At 41.1% G+C, this 19506-nt stretch overlaps 2 protein-coding genes across 2 annotated transcripts in view; both read left to right on the forward strand.

Moving 5' to 3' along the window:
• Positions 1 to 639: 639 nt before the first annotated feature.
• Positions 640 to 2109, forward strand: si:dkey-148a17.6 (uncharacterized protein LOC108190685 homolog). The gene has a single exon (XM_017418679.3). It carries the CDS (start codon positions 699 to 701, stop codon positions 1800 to 1802), a length of 1104 nt encoding a protein of 367 aa, XP_017274168.1. The 5' UTR covers positions 640 to 698; the 3' UTR covers positions 1803 to 2109.
• Positions 2110 to 5694: 3585 nt separating this feature from the next.
• The window catches only part of esrp2 (epithelial splicing regulatory protein 2), an 18807-nt gene continuing 4995 nt past the window's right edge, over positions 5695 to 19506 (forward strand). Inside the window, exons 1-13 of the mRNA XM_017418709.1 lie at positions 5695 to 6031; positions 6544 to 6672; positions 12057 to 12170; positions 12526 to 12640; positions 12823 to 12918; positions 13474 to 13528; positions 13887 to 13997; positions 14276 to 14408; positions 14527 to 14569; positions 16687 to 16988; positions 17434 to 17670; positions 17877 to 18075; positions 19254 to 19449. Of these exons, the coding sequence (XP_017274198.1) occupies positions 5900 to 6031; positions 6544 to 6672; positions 12057 to 12170; positions 12526 to 12640; positions 12823 to 12918; positions 13474 to 13528; positions 13887 to 13997; positions 14276 to 14408; positions 14527 to 14569; positions 16687 to 16988; positions 17434 to 17670; positions 17877 to 18075; positions 19254 to 19449 (1862 nt within the window). The 5' untranslated portion in view covers positions 5695 to 5899. The remainder of the gene's footprint in view (positions 6032 to 6543; positions 6673 to 12056; positions 12171 to 12525; positions 12641 to 12822; positions 12919 to 13473; positions 13529 to 13886; positions 13998 to 14275; positions 14409 to 14526; positions 14570 to 16686; positions 16989 to 17433; positions 17671 to 17876; positions 18076 to 19253; positions 19450 to 19506) is intronic.

A 19506-nucleotide genomic window follows, 5' to 3' on the forward strand; every position in this document is an offset into this window, starting at 1 on the left:
ATTCACAAAATACCTTCAAAATATTGTCCTTAACGTAGTTTCTTTATTTACATAGAAATGATTAAATATAATGTCATGTCCTTATATGTAAAAAAAGGTTTCAGTTCACCAGCTAAAAGTTGCTTTTCAAAAACCAAACTTGCAGTAAAATAAAACTGAAATACCAGTGAATATCAATGGTTACAGTATAACAATGGTTTTTCAGAAATTTGTCAGATTGGAGTTGGTCTTGGTACTATTTAGACTAGTAGCTAGTAGAATAATTAACTGAGGTCCCTGACAGAGCTATCTACAGCAGGCAAGTTATATCATATATCATATACTTTCCACAAAACCCCACTTTAAAAGGTCCGAACTATCACTTTAAAATTATTCAGTTTATCAAGTTTCAACCCACATAGTGTTAAAGCTGTTTGTTTATTTTTTCTTTCATTTAATAGACTACTTAAACTTCTTTCAGAGATTTTTCTTTCTATCATTTCAAGTAATTTAGGAAGAACATTTATTTCCTTTTTTTCAATCCAAATTCATGACCTGAGGTAAAAAAAAAAATTGCAAATGACACATGTATGAATCACATCTGTGTCTCAAAAAGCCCTGTCAGGAAACCCTGTTCCTGTGTAGACTTAACATAAAGGGGAAGTGAGGACTTTCTTTCTTTCCATCCAGACATCACAGTCAGCACATACACTGGCAGCATGAACCACTCAGATGAAGCGTCTCTTTCTGCAGAAATGGCCCCCGAGGAGTTCGATGGTGGAACAGGGGTGGTGTGCGCGATCCTGGGTCTGTCTTTTCTGATTGGCGCGCCGGGAAACCTGCTCGTGATCTGGACCATCTTGAAGCACGTCAAGCAGCGCTCCCACACTGTGGTTCTCATCCTCCACCTTGCTGTCGCGGATCTGGTGGTTCTCATCACCCTGCCCCTGTGGATCTACTCCCTCGCTCACTCCTGGGTGTTTGGAGAGGCCTGCTGCAAAGCCATGGTGTTCCTGATCCAAGCTTGTATGTACAGCAGTGTTTTCCTCCTCACTCTCATGAGCGTAGAACGTTTTGTTGCCGTGCGTTACCCCTTCATTTCGGCTGTCTGGAAGAGAAAACAAGCTCTCAACAAATTACTGCTGGCTCTGTGGATAGCAGCGTTCCTCTTCAGCATACCCATCATTCCAACTCAGGTTGTTGGGGACGATTCTGGTGAAGAGCACTGTTTGTACCGCAGCTATACTTCTAAAACCCAGGAGCTAGTGTGTGTGCTGCTAGAGACAATAGTGGGCTATATCTTACCCTTCTCTATCCTCGTGGTCTGCTATGGCTGCCTGTGCAGCCGCATCATTCAGATGACCTTTAGGGCAAAACGGAAATCCACTGTCTTGATAGCCAGCATAGTTGTTGCATTTGCCATTTGTTGGACACCTTACCATATAGGGAACATCCTATCGGTCATCATCCTGGCTACTGAAGACTCATTCAAAGAGGCAGCAGAGAAGCTGGAAAGTGTCAGAAGCACGACGGCGTTCATTGCAGGAGCCATGGTCTTCATCAGCAGCACGGTTAACCCTGTCCTCTACATGTTTGCAGCCCACTCCTTCAGGAACTCGCTGCGTGACACCGGGATCCAGAAACTCTTCCGCCACATCTCCAGCACCTCCCCAGGAGAGGGTAACAGGGAGGTGTCCTTTGTGTCCAAGAGGCACAGCAGTCAGATCAGCAACTCTCGGTGCACGACTGAGTCAATAGACCAGATGGACATACTGATCAAAATGTGTGAAAATAATCCAACCACCGACACTGAAATGGCATGAGGACATTGTACTTTGTCTGTGTAGATATTAGCCTGCATACCGTATTAAATTATGATATGAAGGAATATTTGTACAAAAACACAATATATGCATGTAAATTTTTCATTTAGCATCTTCTCTATTAATTTATATTTATAAAATGTAAAGTGCTAATGATTTTACTGTATATTTGTCCAAATGCTACTGACCAAAACAGCAAATAACTGTATGAATAAGGCATGTCTCAATTAAAGCTTTTGTAAAAATTACTGTATTTTCTTATTTTCTCATTTTGTTCATGTTAATAAAGACGTGAATAAAGACTAAACATGTTGTATATGTTTTGGGATAAAATGATTGAATGATGGTAAGTTTTTATTTAATCTCTTGGTTTCATCTACCCCTTTTTATTTTTCACACTCTTGTATCAGTTAAATAACTCTTTCTTGGGCAAGCCTCTCTTAAGAAAAAATCTTTACGAATATTTTGTTGTTGTCTCTTTTTACACGAGAATTCACTTCTTATGCTGCGTTTCTAACAATAAAAAAAAACAACAAAAAAAAACAATTTCTTAAATCCATATGTTTTAAGTTTGTGACAGATAAGCAAACTTTTTCCAAAACAATACGCAGTCATGCTTTCAACTTCCCCTCATTGAAAAGATTGCCAAATAAAAAGCTGCATGTTCCTTTTGTTGAGGTGCCAAAAAGGGGAATTGTGCCCTAAAGTTTGTCACAGCTTTTTAAAACTCAAATATAATCTTAGGACAGGAGAGAATACATTTTTTATTTCAAAAGACTTCTCATTTTACATAGCATTTAAGACCATACAGTCTATTCAGTCTGACTTTTTGTTTTTATTCCCACAAATTAATGAACCAGTAGATGGCACTCAGACGACACAAACATGTGTTTTTATACGCATAATTTTACTTTCTTCTTGTATTGTACGTTTGTTTGGGGTTTATTTTCTCTCGCTCTTTTACTGCATGTAACTGGATAAGATGATAGTGTGTACTTTAATGTTCTGGCAGATTAGCAGCATTGTTGCATGAGATTTTATTTGTTTAAGGCAAATAAAGTTAGCCTGCAAAGAGACTGTGAATGAATCCATGCTTGGAAAATGCAGAACTCCTGATGGTACGATATATAGTCACCTCAAAAGCGTGTTGCAATTAAAAGCCTAGCATTCCTTGAAGGAGTGCACATCAGCCACCGCCTTTCATGCTAGAGCTTTAAACATTTAAACGTTTTTTTCCTCAGTTTTAGAAGAAGGTTGAGAAGAGATAGAGTTGTAGTTAAATATATATAACTTATATTTACATATATACGTGTGTGTGTGTGTGTGTGTGTCACAGAGGTTCAATTCCACATGTTAAAGTGTCCCCGATCAAGACACTGAAACCCTCACTGCCTTCAGTGTGTCCCCCTTCAGAGTATGAATGTGAACTAAAGCACTGATTAGACTCTACAGAATGATTTATTCAGGTTAGCTTGGTGGAAATGTGGTAGAGTGCTATCTGAATGTGTGTGTGTGTGTGTGTGGGGATGGGTAAATGAGGGCACAGATTGTGTTGTAAAGTGCTTTGAGTGGCCTGGTTGCCTATATAAGTACAGTCCATTTATGTTCTGTCACTTACTATCAAATGAAGAGTGAACACACCCATTGTGAAGGCTCTTGTCAGCCCAGTACACTCACTGAATATCATCGAGTCAAGATTTGTTTCGACGGTGACAGTGGAAAATCACAGCAAGTAAAGGGTGTGACGCAGATCAGATCATCTTAGACAACTATGAGAGATCTGCACAACATTTTCTCACGCAATGAGGAAGCACATGTATGCACAATCAGCAACAAGCCATGTATTTTTTTTAAGTATTAGAGTCCTTTGTTCATATCTTGGTTGGTTTTTAACAAAAAGCTGTAGTCACACATAACATCAGCATTCAACATATTGTATTATGTTTAGTTTTCTGTAAAATTGTTATTCTATCTCTTTTAAGTCTGCCTCAAAGCAATCATGTATTTTTTGTAATCAGATGACTCTAATTTTTGTAAATGCAGCCAGTTGTAGCCCAGCTACGGTGCTCTGCAGGATCACATCAAGTAAAACTCATTAAAGGTCACTACAAACACAAAACTCTCCACCGTTTTTACCAGTTATAGCTGCTGAGGGAAAAACTCACTTCAAACTGTCACTTCATCACCACTTTCAGTCTTTGTGTATAACGCTATCAAGGCAACATGGTTTTTTTTTTTTTTTGCTGTTGCTGTGTCAGGGATTTTAGCTCAGAGGTTACCCTGTTTGCCACTAAACTACTTACTCAGACTGGTTCAACTCGAAAAAGAGACTGAAGGAAGGAGGCACAAGGAATTACTCCTGAGAGTGGGGATTTAAATGAGTGAAAGGAAAAGAACAGAAAAAGAAAAACCCAGCATAGAAGGGAGTGTCAGCAGAAACAAAACATGGTATTCTGGGAACTGGGCCACATACTACTGAAAACTTCAGAAAGCTAAAGACCTGGGAGGTTACTGCAGTAATTGCTTTGACGATTTATGCCCTTGTGACATTCTGAGTAATCCAGCATCATGCAAATAAGAACAACTTACAGAGTAGAATCATTTTTTAATGTCTTAAAGGGATAGTCAAGTCATGTTTGAAGTGATGTTCTGTCACTTAGTTATCAATAGTTAATAAATGTAGCTGTGAAAAGGAACTGTAATATACAGTGCTCTATAAAAAGTATTCACTCCTTGGATGTTTTGCCCTTTTATTGCTATTATAAGTCAGTCATGGTTAATATAAATTGGCCTTTTTGACAAAAAAAAGCTCTGAAGGAGTTACAAGCTTCAGCAGGTGAGATGGGAGAGACTGTGCATACAACACGGTTCTTCTGCAGACAGCATCAGATTATCCTCCTATTTGCACGGCCACTCAGCCTGTGAGGACGGCCTGCCCTAGGTGGATTTACACATGTCCCATATTCCATTTCTCGATGATGGAATTTACAGAATTCCTGGGAATGTTTAGGGCCATTTTATATCCATTTGTATATTTGTATCCATGCATGAAAAAAGTGCACATCAATCCAAATAACAGAAGTGATCTTATGTCTGTAAATACTGAAGATGTCAATTAAAAAAATACTGTTTTTACAGCGAATATAATCCATCTATATTCTTTACCAGTTTGTTGCTGCTCAGGGTTGTGCAGCTAAAATCAGCTAAACAAAATTACCCCTAATGTTCTATTTTTTTAAATAGCTATACTATACTTCCCCGTGGATCTAAAATATCTCTTTGACAGAGGTTTTGGGATTCTGGGGTTTGAAATTTACCGTTTTACAATCAAATATATATATATATATATTTCACAGTGAGACAGGTGGACAGCTTGCTGAGACCAGAAACATGGACTGTCTAAACATTTATTTCAGAAAAAGTTTTATCCTAGCTCTTATTTTAATAGTTTTGTTTAATGCAAATTCGCTATATATAACTTCTGACAATATCTGAAAGCTTCCTCGTGGTGTACCTGTTCCTCATTCACCTGCACTTTGCCTCCACCATCAGTGGGCCTTTATGGATATGTCTCCTGCACTATAGGCCTGCTCTGCCATGCTACTTCCTGACAAGAAACCATCTAGCCAATGAAATTTCAGCTCTCATCGCCAAGTCCCGCCCTCACCTTTACAAACCGGCCAATAGGCGACGCCCGTTTGGACTGAACGCGCTCAGAGGCCGGGCCACACAGGTAACTCTGGAAAAAAAAAATAGAAGACGAAGGGGGGAAAAAAAAGCCTCCGGGGCTTGTTATGGAGTTCGTGTGACGGAAACACGGATTTCCACCCTTCTTTACCAGTTTAACCTGTATCTCTGGATAGAACACGCTCAAGTACTGCAACAGGTAGTGTCTCTGACCGCAAACTCTTCCGTGGGTCCTCTGAAAATAATCTCCCTTTTTGTCTCTCTCTCTCTCTGCCTTTTATCTCAATTGAGTTTCCAGCCCTTTTGTTCGCTCTCCTTATCACTTGGAAAAGGTGAACCCTCGTGTTATTTTTTTTTTCTTTTTTTTTAATCTTTGCTTTAATTGTAGTTTTTTACCCTTGTGGTCCCTGATGGCTTCGCACAGTGATACTCTGGTGGTGTTCTTTGGGGCAACAGCTGGTGCAAATGGTGGTAAACTGGGTTCGGATGAGAGGGAAATAATTCTCTTGGTGTGGCAAATTGTGGATCTACATGAGAAAAAGGTACGGACCTTTCTGACCCCCCCTCCCCCCTTTTCGTTGTACGGTTTTCTTATGTAACCCAGAGTGTTTGTGGCATTAGTTACCTGCCTGTAGTGGACCAGTATGTTTGACATTTAAATCAACACGGTGTGGTTTTCTGTGGCCGTCTGCTGGGCTCTCATGCTAGCTAACGCTACGTGCTCACCTTTTAACAGGTGACCAAATTACGCACAACACCTGAAATGAGGAGGTGATATTTCACCCAATGAGGAAAACACACCTTTTTGGTTTATAGCATGTAAGCTTCTCGAGACAAACCACGCTTTATTGACAATTAACTGCCTTTTTTTGTTTATTTTGCAACTATTTTGCTAATTGTTTGACCCCCTTTTTTTTTGAAGAGTTCATTTCCTGTACATGTGGGGACTGTTGCTATAAATTGGCTTTTTGTTGTTGTTGTTGTTGTTGTTGTTGTTTTTAATTTCTCCTTCCACGCTGCATTCTGCTCCATGAAACGCTAACTCCTTTCACAGGTGGGAAAGCTTCATAAATGTTTTGTCAAGCCAGACACTTTGGAGCTGACAGACCAGTGTAAAGAGGAGACCGGGCTGACTCCTGAGGACATCGTCAGCGCTGAGCCTCTGGACAAAGTTCTGCAGCAGGTGAGTTACTTTTAAAGGCAAAAAAAAAAAAGGAAAGCACTTCAATGTGGCACTGCATAACCTCTGGAGCATATGTCTTTCTTTGTCAGCACGAAAAACTCAAAAGGTTAATAACTTTTTCTGATATATTTTGCCTGGAGCGAGATGTGACGGGACAAGCCTGGCCGCGTATTGAGCTGTGAGCTAATGTAAGGAGTGTCAGGTTTCCTGCGCTGCCTGTTCGAAAATTGGTCCTCCACCTGCCTGATGTGTCATGGACCCTGACAGTTAAACTCTGTTGACAGTTTGGCGAAGCTCAGGAGTTGGGCTGGGCAGAGCCCGGGGTGTCAGGAGATAAGGAGGAGCCGCAGGTCTGGTCTTGCCTCGCTTCTGATGCATGCCGCAGACATCTGGAAGGCAGAATGTTTACCTGGGAACCGCACCTCGATTTGCACGACGGGCAGGAGGAGGACGGGGGGCGTTGCCAAACAGACGTGCCCCACAGGGTCGCAGCTTCTCCCACCTCCCTTTGTTCCGAATAAGTTTTTTAAAGTTTAATGCCTGGTTGTTTTGATTTAGCCATATTACAACTTCCCTTGGGTTTTCTCACTGTGATGTGACTAAATGGTGACTCAAAGTTGCGAGGGGGGAAAAAAAAGGACAAATTTTCAGTTGCAGGCTCACTGTGTTCTGAGTGTTTGCGACCAGCAGGCTGTGTGGCTCGTATTGCATAGCCAGTTTTTGAAAATATTAATAATTTTGGTGCACGGTTTGCCAATCTGTAGTCCTCCACTTGAATCATACCAGCTTCGGCTCGCTTTGTACCCCACCTTTGCAGCTACCCTCCACACTTATGATTTAATTCCATCACAAGTGTCCGATGGGTAAGCAAAAACGTCTTCGCCCACAGAATAGAAGCCCAGTTGGTTTTGGATTTTCCATGTCCCGGATGACTAAGAGTCTACACCAGCATGTTATTAATATTATTGTTATTTGTCATAGTAGAATTTATTTGAGACTTATTTCTTTACTTGTTTGGGTTCAGTTCTTTAACTGAGACAGGGAAGAAGTGAAACAATTCAGGGTGATGGTTTAGGTATGAAATGTAACAAAGAGACTAGGGCTGCACAATATTCAGAAAAACTTGTGGTCTTGTCAATTGCCATAAGCCCACATTTTGCTCACTCCTCAGTTTCTCCTCGATCACCTCCGTCATCTAAACCAAGTGTGGACATCAGGCCAAAGAGAGTCTGTTGCATTGACCAAATATATCCTCTGCACGTAGCACATGAATGCATTCTACTTGAAACATAATGGCCTACGATTCAATGCAGTCCTTTGCAGTAATAATGTTGTGCTCACTGATATGATGATGATCTGACGCACAGGCCTTAAAGGGACCTAGAATGCAACAAACGGGGCTGCTGTGTCAGCGACTGTCTTCAAACACGATGCGTGTCCCCTACAGCCCCAGCTCATGACCAAATTCTTCATTCTTGTTTTTTGTGGCAACCTAATGCAGGGATTTATGTGATCATGCTACTGCTAACTTAAAGATACTCACCTCAGCTAATATTTGGCAATTAACTTTGATGGGCAACTATTGGAATAGGAGCACTCTCCAAATTAGCACCGAGACAAATGCCTTTTTAGATTGTTTTTTTTTTTCTAGCACCTGGTAAAAGCACAGTTTTTGATGGCCAATTTGTTTTCTTGGTCCCTTCTGTCAGAAGGTTCGTCTCGATGGCAGTGTTTATGTTGCCAAACACGTTTTTCATCCACCGTGGCAGAACTATTTGTTTGCATTGGGTGCACCTTTTATTAACCTTCACTAAGTAATTTAAAGAAGGTTTCATTTTCATCCATACTGTTGTTGACTGAATATGGTGCATGCACCAACATGTCTGTCTGGGTTATCTGTTTTCTTTTTTTTATTACACAGTATGCAAAAATAAAAAAAGTTCCTGGGAATTTGGTGTGAACAAAGAAGACTTATGCTACTTTGTGTCATTCGCAGATGGAGCAAGGCTTCAGCCGCTTTTGGTTAGACTGTGTGCGGAACCTTCAAATATTAACCCAAGCAATCAGTTTGTTCTTTTCATACCTTTGTGTGACTGGTTACTTTCCCTCACCGTTGGTCCTTCTAAGATTAGTTTATCCTTGTTGATACAGGAAAGGGAAAAAAAAGAAAAGAAATGGTCCAGATAATTGGAAATGCTGCATAGCAATGCTGTTTGGGAGCATAAATCTCATAGGTTTTTTTTTTTTTATTTAAGATGCGATTGCTCATACCAACCTTTTTATTAATACAAGGAAACAATCCCTTTTTTTGGTGGGCTTGTTTTAATGACCTGTGTCGCCAGAAGCCCCAAGGTTGTCTGTCAGGTGAAACATTTATTAAAGTGGAGAATACTTTTGTGGTTATCAGTGCTACTGAGCTGTGGCTCACACACTGCTTACCTGTACAGAATTAAAGTCTCGTTTAATGTTCCTAATACTGCCAGGTTTGCAAGGATTTCCCTTTTTATTTTTAAGATCAGGGAATCGACACTGACTTTTTATGCTTCGCACAAACCAACCTTCAGCATATTCTAAGTCTTTTTTTTTTTTTTAATGGTTTGTTGTTACAAAAGTAAATGAAAACAAATATGTCCTGTTCACATCTGCAAAGACTGTAAGGGAAAACCGTGACTTGGATCTATAAATACATTTGTAATTTTGCATGTTGTAATCTGTAACAACAAAAGAAACCACTGTTCAATAATTTGTTTGGAGCAGTCATTAATTTTTTTTCCCACCAACAGTGACAGTGGCAAGCTTTGCATAATGCCTCCTCATCGTGCACAAGTTTTAACATTTTGTACATGTGCAAAACAGCTGATTTAGGTTGTAGAACATACACCAACAAATGTTTAGCATCTCCCCCCCCCACCAACAATTTAACAGCTTAGGTTGGTCTGCCTTGGAGCTCTTGCATGCATATGTTTGTTTAGCAGAACAAAATCAGTTATTTATACCAATAGTTTATTTGAAGACATCAAAGATATTGCAGGCTCGAAGATTTTGTTGTTGTTGAAATTTAATAAGATTTTACTTGCTGACTTGATGCTTTAAATGAAAACCATTCCACTAAATCATTGCTGTTTGTGTTATTTTCAAAAATATGAATGTGCAAATTTAAATGAGCAATACAAATAAAAAGACACTGTGTCACTGTATTTCCTAGTATTTATTCATCATAGACTGGTAGTTTATCTGTAGTTGTACTGTTGCTGAGTTTCTAGGCTTGGCTTTAGTCCGAGACATGGACGGCATGTCGCAGCCTGTGAAGAACTACATGTTATCTTAGATTTTGTAGACATTGTTGTGAAACGTTTGGGTTAAGTTTAACAATTTTCAATGCTGATTTCTGGATTTGGATTTCATTGCAGGTAGTACCATTGGGTTTAGTTGCCAGTTGCGAAAGCAGCCCTGTTACAGCGCGGGTGTCTTTTTAAAGACTGGCCTCATCAAAACAAAAGCAACTACTTTAACATTTAGAGCCAAATATGGTCACCGTGCCATGATTCTGACCCAGTCTCGAACGTCAGAAACCTCTCTGTGGTGCAGGTGTGTGTGTGTGTGTGTTTAAACAGTTGCCCACATGGATTGCTTGGACACTCCCTGCTACTCTTATCGCAGTTTGTTTGAGCCACCAGCACCTTACCTCACCTCTGCACACAGCTAGTCCAGCTTCACCGAAGCACACTGATAGAACCACGAGCAAAGGCCACTTCCTCCCCCTCGGCTCTGGAAATGCCCTCAGAAGGAGAGCGCGCCATTATGTTTGATAAAGTATTGGACTGTTATCATACTATACTATGTTATCTACTATGATAGAAGAAGCTGTGGCATAAAACTGTTGTGTAAGGAAGCCACCAAATTTTAGTTTTAGGGTGACGTGTATCATTTTTTTGACTGCAGGCTTTAAGAGTTGCACCATTTTGTGTTACGTATATTACACAACGCTGGCCCTTTTATGTTAAAGACGTTAATTATCTCCACATAGATCATGGCCTCTGAAACAACTGTTGCCAGTTTAAAAAAATTAAAAAAAAATACATAGTCCACCTTAAAGTTTCCTGGCTCTGTTTTTCAAGGATAGATTTGTCTCCTGCTCAGCTTGTTTGCTTAGTTTGTGGATTTTGATGCTGAAGAGAAAAGGAGAAGGAGTGTCTCCACCCTCTTCTTTAACATGGGCTTTTCTCTCAGTAATCTGGCTTTAGTAATAGTCCAAGGTGGAGTTGTATGCACAGCTATGAGCAAACATCAGTCCTGTTATCACTGTAAATAATGAAATTTGGCTGTATGACTGAGCTTAAAGTGTGCCGCTAAGTTCATCTATACGACTTTTGCAGCATCATAGTTTTGGATGTTTGTATTTGCTCTTTGGACAATGAAACCCTCAGGAATTAAAATGAATGTGTGACTCTGTTTAAAAAATAATAAGAAAAAACAACAACTTGACTTTAACTTTTTTTTCCTTCCTGGTTGGTTGGCGCTGTCAGATAACCGAGCTTCTCTCAGACGGTTGTGAAGCGTGCCCCAACATGCACGCCCTAATACTCTCACTGTCTGAAGGCCCGTCACAGAGCGCCAGTGGCCATTTGAAGCTGTCATTCTCAGAGGTTAGGGTGGTTTCACAGCCAGATGGTCTGAATGCTCTTCCAGAGGTGACTCTGAGTGCTCCGGGGAGAAAATGGCTAAAACTTACCTTTCTAAAAGCTTAGAAGTCTTACAGCATTAAGGACCATAAAAGAGGATTCAGAGAAACTGTAGTGATCTGTGTTGTTGGTTTTACAGCCTTAATATAATCATCAGATATCTTTATTAATATCTTGTTCATGTTGACGTTATAGCAGAGGAGAGATGAGCTCAGTTGGTTGTTTAACATCAGAAGTTGGGCTCATTGAACATGTTATGAACATGACTGTGGGATCAGTGCTGGTATTTAGACCTGGCTGAAGCCGGTCGGACTCGTATGGGTTGGGTTCTGCGGCGCTGTTGTGCAACAAGAATCTGTGTTCCTAATGGTTAGTGCTGCAATCATTCCTGTCTTTTGTCTTCTTCCCTCCCTCACTGGGCAAACACTGAAACCTGTTAGACATGCCTCATGCCTGACAAGAAACAAACAGTGAAACGTCCAAACAAAATGCCACCTTCGCTTCTGGGTCCTTAACTTCACATTTACTGACGCTAAACTGGAGCTAACTGTACCACAACTCCCAATTCAGTCACTGAAAGTTTAAATAAAAGCAACATGAAATCAGTTATTCCTTGTACTTCGATGGTGTGTGTCTGATCATATTTATGGCCTTTTGTGATGAAGATTAATAATAAAATCCATATTTCCATTTCTTTCACAGTTCCAGCAGTCTGTGTCATCAGAAGTGAAATGCCTCGGCAGAAGTTCTTACACTCTCCTGGTGAACAGTCCCCTTGTCGTTCGACAGGCCCTCCACCCAGAAGCCTCCAAAAAGGTGAGTATAAACAGTGCTTTTCTTATGCTCATTAGGTAAAAAAAAGAGAGAGAGAGAATTCAAAATATGTATTTGAGTAGCTTTTTTTTCTGAGCACTTCAATGAAAAGCAAATTATTGTGTTCAGAGTTTTTGTTCCATAACAGTGTTTAATCAATTATATTAAAATTTAAATTCTTTAGATCTGCTTAGATTGAACTGGATTGCTCTTTAAGACAGCATTTTCTCCTTTTTGCTCCAAATATAACACAGAGACATCAGTATATTTATGCCCTGATAGCTTCCCAGTGGGTCCTGTTGTCTGTATCTTCATACTTCCACACTAACTACCTTCATTTTTGTGTCTTCCTGTCCAGAACCTGGTGCTACCTGAATGTTTCTTTTCATTTTTTGACGTGACAAAAGAGTTTCACAAATGCTGCCCAAACGCAGGCCCTTTACAGAAGCTCACACTCGCCTCCATGTTGGAATGTATCCTTTCACTCTTCTGCGCCATCGGAAATTGATTTAAAATCTCTTTTTCTGAAACATTTGTTTACCAGTCCACTGCGAGTTTACAAATACAAATGTGATTTTCACAGTAAAACATAATTAAATGTTAAAGAAAGTCAGAATAATGGTTAAAAAGTGGTCAGCCTTAACTGCGTGCGCAGATGTTGGTCTCCCTGCTGTGTCGGAACAGATGATCGGAGTGAGGGAGGTGAGGAGCATGGTGCAGCTGAGCCTCTGCCTCCTGGCTGAGCCCTACAGTAAGTAACCACTTTAAATGACTTTGTGTTAGTCACTGATCCGAAAGTCAGCAACACGAAAGAGTGACCCGCAGTTGTATCCTGCACTTACTAATGAGTGCTGTGATTGCTAAATGAAAATCTTTGCTCTATTTTCTTTCTTTTTCATAGTTATTTATTTTTGAAAACTGGAATATTTGTGTCCTCACACAATCAACACTCAAGAAACAATGTCTTGATTAGTTGCAGAGAAAAAGATACTTTAAATTATTGCTTTGCTGGACATTTTTTGGCTGCATGAACTGATGTAAGCTCAAGCTGGATATGTTAAGTCAAACTTTAATCCAAAGTGTTCCAACTCGACTGTGGCCATCCCCTCTGGCTTTACCCTCCTAATAACAGCCAAGTTTGTCTTTGGGTGTGATTAGCTGCAGGAATGCAGGGTGTTCAAAAGCTGCTCTGCCTGGCAGAGCAAACCTCTTCACTACACGAAAAAAAGAAAGAAAACATTGTTTTCAAATCCAGTAATCCAAAAACACATTTGAAACGTTTCATTATTAATTTTTTTTTTTTCAGATCACAAATTCTCCTGTATGGAAACGGTGATGTGCAAGTTTGACTCGGGCACATGGTACGTAAAACTGTTTTACCACCTGAAGTACTCGTGCTTTTCTGTGCTGTTGCCACACCTGTCAACCAGCAGTGTTGCTTAAAAGTTGACAACTCCCCCCCCCTCTGACATTTAACCATGACAGTCTGTTACTGTGTTCAGCACTTACCGTGTGTGGCCCCCCCCCCCTCCCCCCCATCACTGCTGTCTGAGGACGATTAGCTCCACCTCACAGAGAATCAAAAGAAATCTTGCTCCCAGTTATCAGCAGAAATACTAACAAGTTTGGCACACTGATGCCCCCCCCCCCTTTTTTTTATTCATTCATTTTAGAATCTCCCAAATGTTTTATTTTGAACTCTTCATGGTGTCTGTGCAGCAGTAAGACCGAACCTGTGGACAGCGAGACGGTGATCAGAGCTCGAGGGCTTCCGTGGCAGTCCTCCGACCAAGATATCGCCCGCTTCTTTAAAGGGCTTAACATCGCCAAGTAGGTTTCTCTGTTACTCTAATTCATTTCTTCAAGCTCTGCACATCTTAAAACTGGAACTTGTATCGTGTCAGTAAAGAGGAGTGCTTATTTGTTTGCACATTGACATTACGAGACTAAATCATTTTTGAACACAGTTGTGATGACCTTACCGTTTGCATATAAAGGCTTAAATACACGCGCAAATAAAAAGGGAACGTTTACTGTCTAACCAGCTGTAGGTCTACGTAAAATCGAGTGTGTTTACGTCAGGGTGCCTCTGTGCTCTTGTGTGTCAGGGGTGGCGTGGCTCTGTGTCTGAACGCTCAGGGCAGGAGGAATGGGGAAGCCCTGGTTCGTTTCATCAACCCCGAACATCGAGACCTGGCTCTGGAGCGCCACAAACACCACATGGGCAGCCGATACATTGAGGTTGGTTTTAATTTTAGCTAACTCATGTTATTTTTAAATACTCTAAACTGAATAAATCATCAAGAGGTTGTTATCTTGATTACAAACTGTTACTTATGATTGAATAAATGTCTTTTAGGTCTACAAAGCTACAGGAGAGGAATTCCTGAAGATTGCTGGAGGTCAGATTTCAGATTTTTTTTTTTCCTCCTCATTTCATTTGCTTTGTTTGCCTGAAATGTTAGACATTTTGTTGGCCTGGTATGAGCATTTTATTTCATGGCTTACTATTAGGACTCCCAACACACACACACACACACACACACACACACATGTCTGTAAATGTCCACCTCTGTAGTTCTTCTGTTACCTGTGTGTCTTTGCCTCATCCCAGTGACTCTCTGGCAGCCATTATTAGACAAATAAAAGACACTTTGTAATGATCGTCCCCCAGTGCCCCCACCCTGTCACCATAAGCCTTCCTCACTTCCTCGTCCTAAGGCCAACCCCCTCCTGAGGCCAGTTGGAGAGAAACTTCACTCCGGCCTGACAGAAGCTCACCTGTTGGGCTCCACTGCCGTGGGGCAGAGAGGGCGGACGCCCGGTGAAAGGACAGGCTCGGTTCTGTTACAGAGCGGGTGTGAAAAGACAAAGGCAGGATTCGGGGCTTCTGGATCATTGAGCAGCAGCCAGCAGTGACACGGGACAAAGATGGCAAAACACACACACACACACACTCCCAGCAGATATCTTACAGTGGCAGCTAGTCAGACCCTGGACTTTACACAGACGAGTGAACATCATCACAGATCGAAAGCACGCTGGACTTTAAGCAAACACATCAGACAAACAGATTATTTTGAATGCAAATGGAAGCAGTAAATATGATTAAAGAGCCCAGAACATAATCTTCAGTGTGTGGGTCAGCAGTGTTGTTTTGAGGATTTTTTGAATTTTTTTTTTTATGCAGTCAGAAATCAATTTCAAACCACCTATGAGCCAATAAATTTTATGGGTATTTTTCAGTTTTTGCTAGTTTTACTTTAAACTTTAAATGTTGTACAGAATCAAATATAATATAGGCAAATTAAATACAAACTGCAAATGAACTGCATTCATTTAGTGCTGCTCTAATCTTGTTGAACATGCAGGAAGCCTCGTGCAGGTTTCTAATGGGGGGGGGTGTCAGTGAATAAAGCTTTCCAAAAACTCCGACATGGTTCAGCTGTCTGTCTGCACATGTCGCTGGGCAGCAGTCAGGGTGGCATTACCTGGACACAAACCAGCCTCTTTCCCTGTAACCAAACTCTGCTTCCTATTTCATGATTTTGCTTTGGCTTGAAAGGGACAATTATGTCATTTCTATATGCTGTGCAACCAGTTATAAGGCTGTTAGTATTAAAAACCATCATACTCTTTAGAGCACTCGTGTGTACAACACCAAAGCAAGTGAGATTCTCTGCAGCTGTGTACAACAGAGAACAGAGCGTTGCCTCGTCTCTGTCTTCATAACAACACAGAGCAGGCTGCTATCTGCTGCTGAATGTCAGTCTCCCCTTTAACTGTTCCTTTATTGTCCTCCATCAAGAAAAAAAAGCATTTAGCGTTTTAATCAGGATAATTTGTGGAATCAGCTGATATTTTCTCATTCAGCACTACTTTACATTTTCTTTTGAGATTAACACAGAGGTCAAAATTTCTGGATTTCTTTCCTATAATTCATTGAATTGATGTGTTAAGCATTACAGATGTGTATTTCTGATAATTGAAGTGATCATTGATGCTTTGAGATGCATCTGTCAGTGGATTCACCACTTCAATGTTGAGAAATTTTTCACAACAATCTCTTGGTTTTCAGGAATCTTGTGATTTTAAGTTCAGTAGAAAAAACATTTTTTTGTGGTGATTCTTTTAAATTTATATTTTCCTGATTTTGATTTGTCCATTAACCTTATGATGGTACACCAGCTAACTCAGACATTCAGACCCAACTATATATATATATATATATATATATATATATATATATATATATATATATATATATATATATATATATATGTTTGTTTTATTTAACTATTCTGTTATATCTTCCAGGATGCTAACACAGTGAGACATCAGTAAACGATAAAAATATTATTTATTAGTGATTAAAATTTTAATCTACACTGATGTTAAGGGTTAAATTGACTTACGCCAGTGGACAAACTGACTAAATTACACACTCTCTGTGAAAGGGAACGTTGCATCTATCTGTGAATGGGATTTGTCTGATATACAAACCTCTCTGTGACTCCAGGAACATCTAACGAAGTGGCCCAGTTCCTGTCTAAAGAGAACCAGGTGATTATACGGATGCGGGGGCTGCCGTTCACGGCGACGCCCCAGGAGGTGCTGACCTTCCTTGGACCAGAGAGCCCAGTCACAGACGGCACCGAGGGTCTGCTCTTTGTGAAGTACCCCGACGGGCGGCCCACCGGGGACGCCTTTGCGCTCTTCTCCTGTGAGGAGTACGCTCAGAACGCCCTAAAGAAACACAAGCAGATCCTGGGGAAGCGCTACATCGAGCTGTTTCGGAGCACTGCGGCTGAGGTGCAGCAGGTGAGTCGTTTCGTGGGGCCGTAAGTGGTCGCTTAAATTAAAGAATTGGTTTTAGGTTTGATAGAAGATGTTATTGTGCAATGCCAGAAAGAGGTTTGGAAACCATAGAAAAATAGCAAATATGAGGAAGGGAACCTAGAAGTCTGGCTTTTCTATTTTAGCTTCAAATGTGCCCCTGCTGTCTGTGATTAACTGAAGATTTGATCCAAAACTAAAGTCAAGCAGCTGCTTCCCTAGTTTCCAAACAACTGATGTCATGGCAACAGTGAGAAGTGTCAAAACAACCCAAAACTGACTGTATTGCTTTCGATCATCATGAGCAACTGCTGTAATGTTTTTCCATCTTTTTTTATTTTTTTTTAATCCATTTTGTCTTGTATGTGCAGTGAAAACGTTATTTTCTTTTCTGGTGAGAGAGGGAGTTAAATGAAGGTGTGTTTGCCAGGTGCTGAATCGTTACATGTCCACACCTCTGATCCCCACGCTGCCTCCTTCATCCATCGTCTCCCTGTCGTCGGTCCTCTCCCCGCCCCCCTTCCTGCCGTCGGCCAGCAGCCTCCGGGACTGCGTGCGCCTGCGTGGTCTGCCGTACACGGCCGGCATCGAAGACATCCTGGACTTCATGGGCGAGCACACGGTCGACATCAAAACTCACGGGGTGCACATGGTCCTCAACCAACAGGTCAGAGGACACAAACTCTGCCAGAACCACTCCTCTCATGTATCTGGTCATCAGAAGTCATTACAGCAGACGTTTTATGCCCCGTTACTCATATTTCTATTATAAATCTCTAATTTCTTACAAAAAAAAAGCGTCCATCTTTTAACTTGTGGCAGAATTGTTCATACGTATGACGCTTGTTCTGTTATTTCTTCCCATGTTTGCAGGGTCGGCCGTCAGGGGACGCCTTCATCCAGATGAGGTCACCTGACAAGGCCTTCCTGGTGGCTCAGAAGTGCCATAAACAGATGATGAAGGATCGCTACGTTGAGGTGTTCCAGTGCTCCACAGAGGAAATGAGCATCGTTCTGATGGGAGGAACCCTGAACCGCAGCGGCCTCTCCCCGCCACCCTGCAAGCTTCCATGTAAGCCCCTCCCCCCGCCTCTCATTTACTTCCTTCCTGTTTTCCTCTGAGCAGTAATATTGGACAGATGAAAAATCTGTGAGATGTTTGGAATTTTGTCCTTTTTTTTTTTTTTTTTTTTTTAAATGGTTGAGAAGTTACTTGTGAGTCTTCCTACATTGGCTGCACTAATCAAGTGTTTTGCAGATAAATATATCCCCCTATCACATGAACATCCTCTGCTGGTAGAAACACTCGTAGTATTTAGTGACCTGAGTGTTCACCATTTCTTGTTTATCTTCTAAACAACAATGAAAGTGTCTGAAGCCCCTCCTAACTCTGCACTTTGCTCCGTTCTGGCTATATCTGCCGTTACTGCTACAGATTAGATTGGAACCAAGAAAAAAGTAGTTTGTTATTGAACATTGATTGTGGTGCCGTTTTATTTTCCTTTAACAAGCGAGTACTTTAAATAGTGTTTGCTTTTTTTTTACTGACATTTTAACTAGAATTTAGCCCTGATTGAGCTAGAAATTGTCCCTCTTCCTCAAAGCCAGCTGTGTTGTGCCACCATGACGTGGCGTGAAGTTGGCATAGAAGCCATGACGGCCCACAGCTCAGAGGCTGTTTGCATGTAAATACATCTGTGCTGTCATTTGTACGTCCGCACTGAAAGGATGACGGCTTGAAGGACAAAATAAGCTCTGTGAATATAGTTGGGATCAGAAGTTTACACTCCATCATGAGCGTGAATTGTACCACAAACACCTCTGAAATAAAACAAAAAAAAATAATAACTTGGAGTGGGTTTTCTGATTTCATAATATAAAAATAGAAATGTCTCTGCTTTTCAAGACCTTTGTAGATTCCTGTTTGTTGTTACTGATTGTGCCAGAAGTATCTCCAGACACGGGGAAAGGATTTGTGTTGCACCACTCATTTAGTTTTACACACACACACACACACACACACACACACACACACACACACACACGGTACAGTTGCAGATCAGAAACTGAGAACTATTGATTTGTTGTTGCTCAAACCTATCCTTTTATTTCTGAGTTGTATGCCATTTATATTCATTTCCAAACCTGAAGTAAAATATTTTTTTCTCCTCTCTTTAAAGTTGATGGTGAATCAGTTGTTATTCTTCATACAGGACTGCTCAGAGTATCTTTTTCTTTTTTCCCCTGCAGGTCTGTCTCCTCCCACGGCCTACGCCGCCTTCCCCACGCCACCCTCTATTCTCTCCGAGGCCGCTCTTTACCAGCCCCCCCTGCTGGCCGCTCCCAGGCCCCCTCAGACGGCCATACACAGCTCTGCCCACGCTCTGGCCTACTACCCCCCTCAGCCACATCTCTATATGAACATGAACTACACCGCTTACTACCCCAGGTCAGTGCAGCCGCAACAGACTGAAAATGCTCCTACGTGTATTTCCTCTGACAC

This window comes from Kryptolebias marmoratus, linkage group LG15 (assembly GCF_001649575.2).
Source record: "Kryptolebias marmoratus isolate JLee-2015 linkage group LG15, ASM164957v2, whole genome shotgun sequence".
Lineage (NCBI taxonomy): Eukaryota > Metazoa > Chordata > Actinopteri > Cyprinodontiformes > Rivulidae > Kryptolebias > Kryptolebias marmoratus.

What these genes read in the sequence shown, in the direction of transcription:
- si:dkey-148a17.6 (XM_017418679.3), top strand. Translation starts at nt 699, where the DNA reads ATGAACCACTCAGATGAAGCGTCTCTTTCTGCAGAAATGGCCCCCGAG.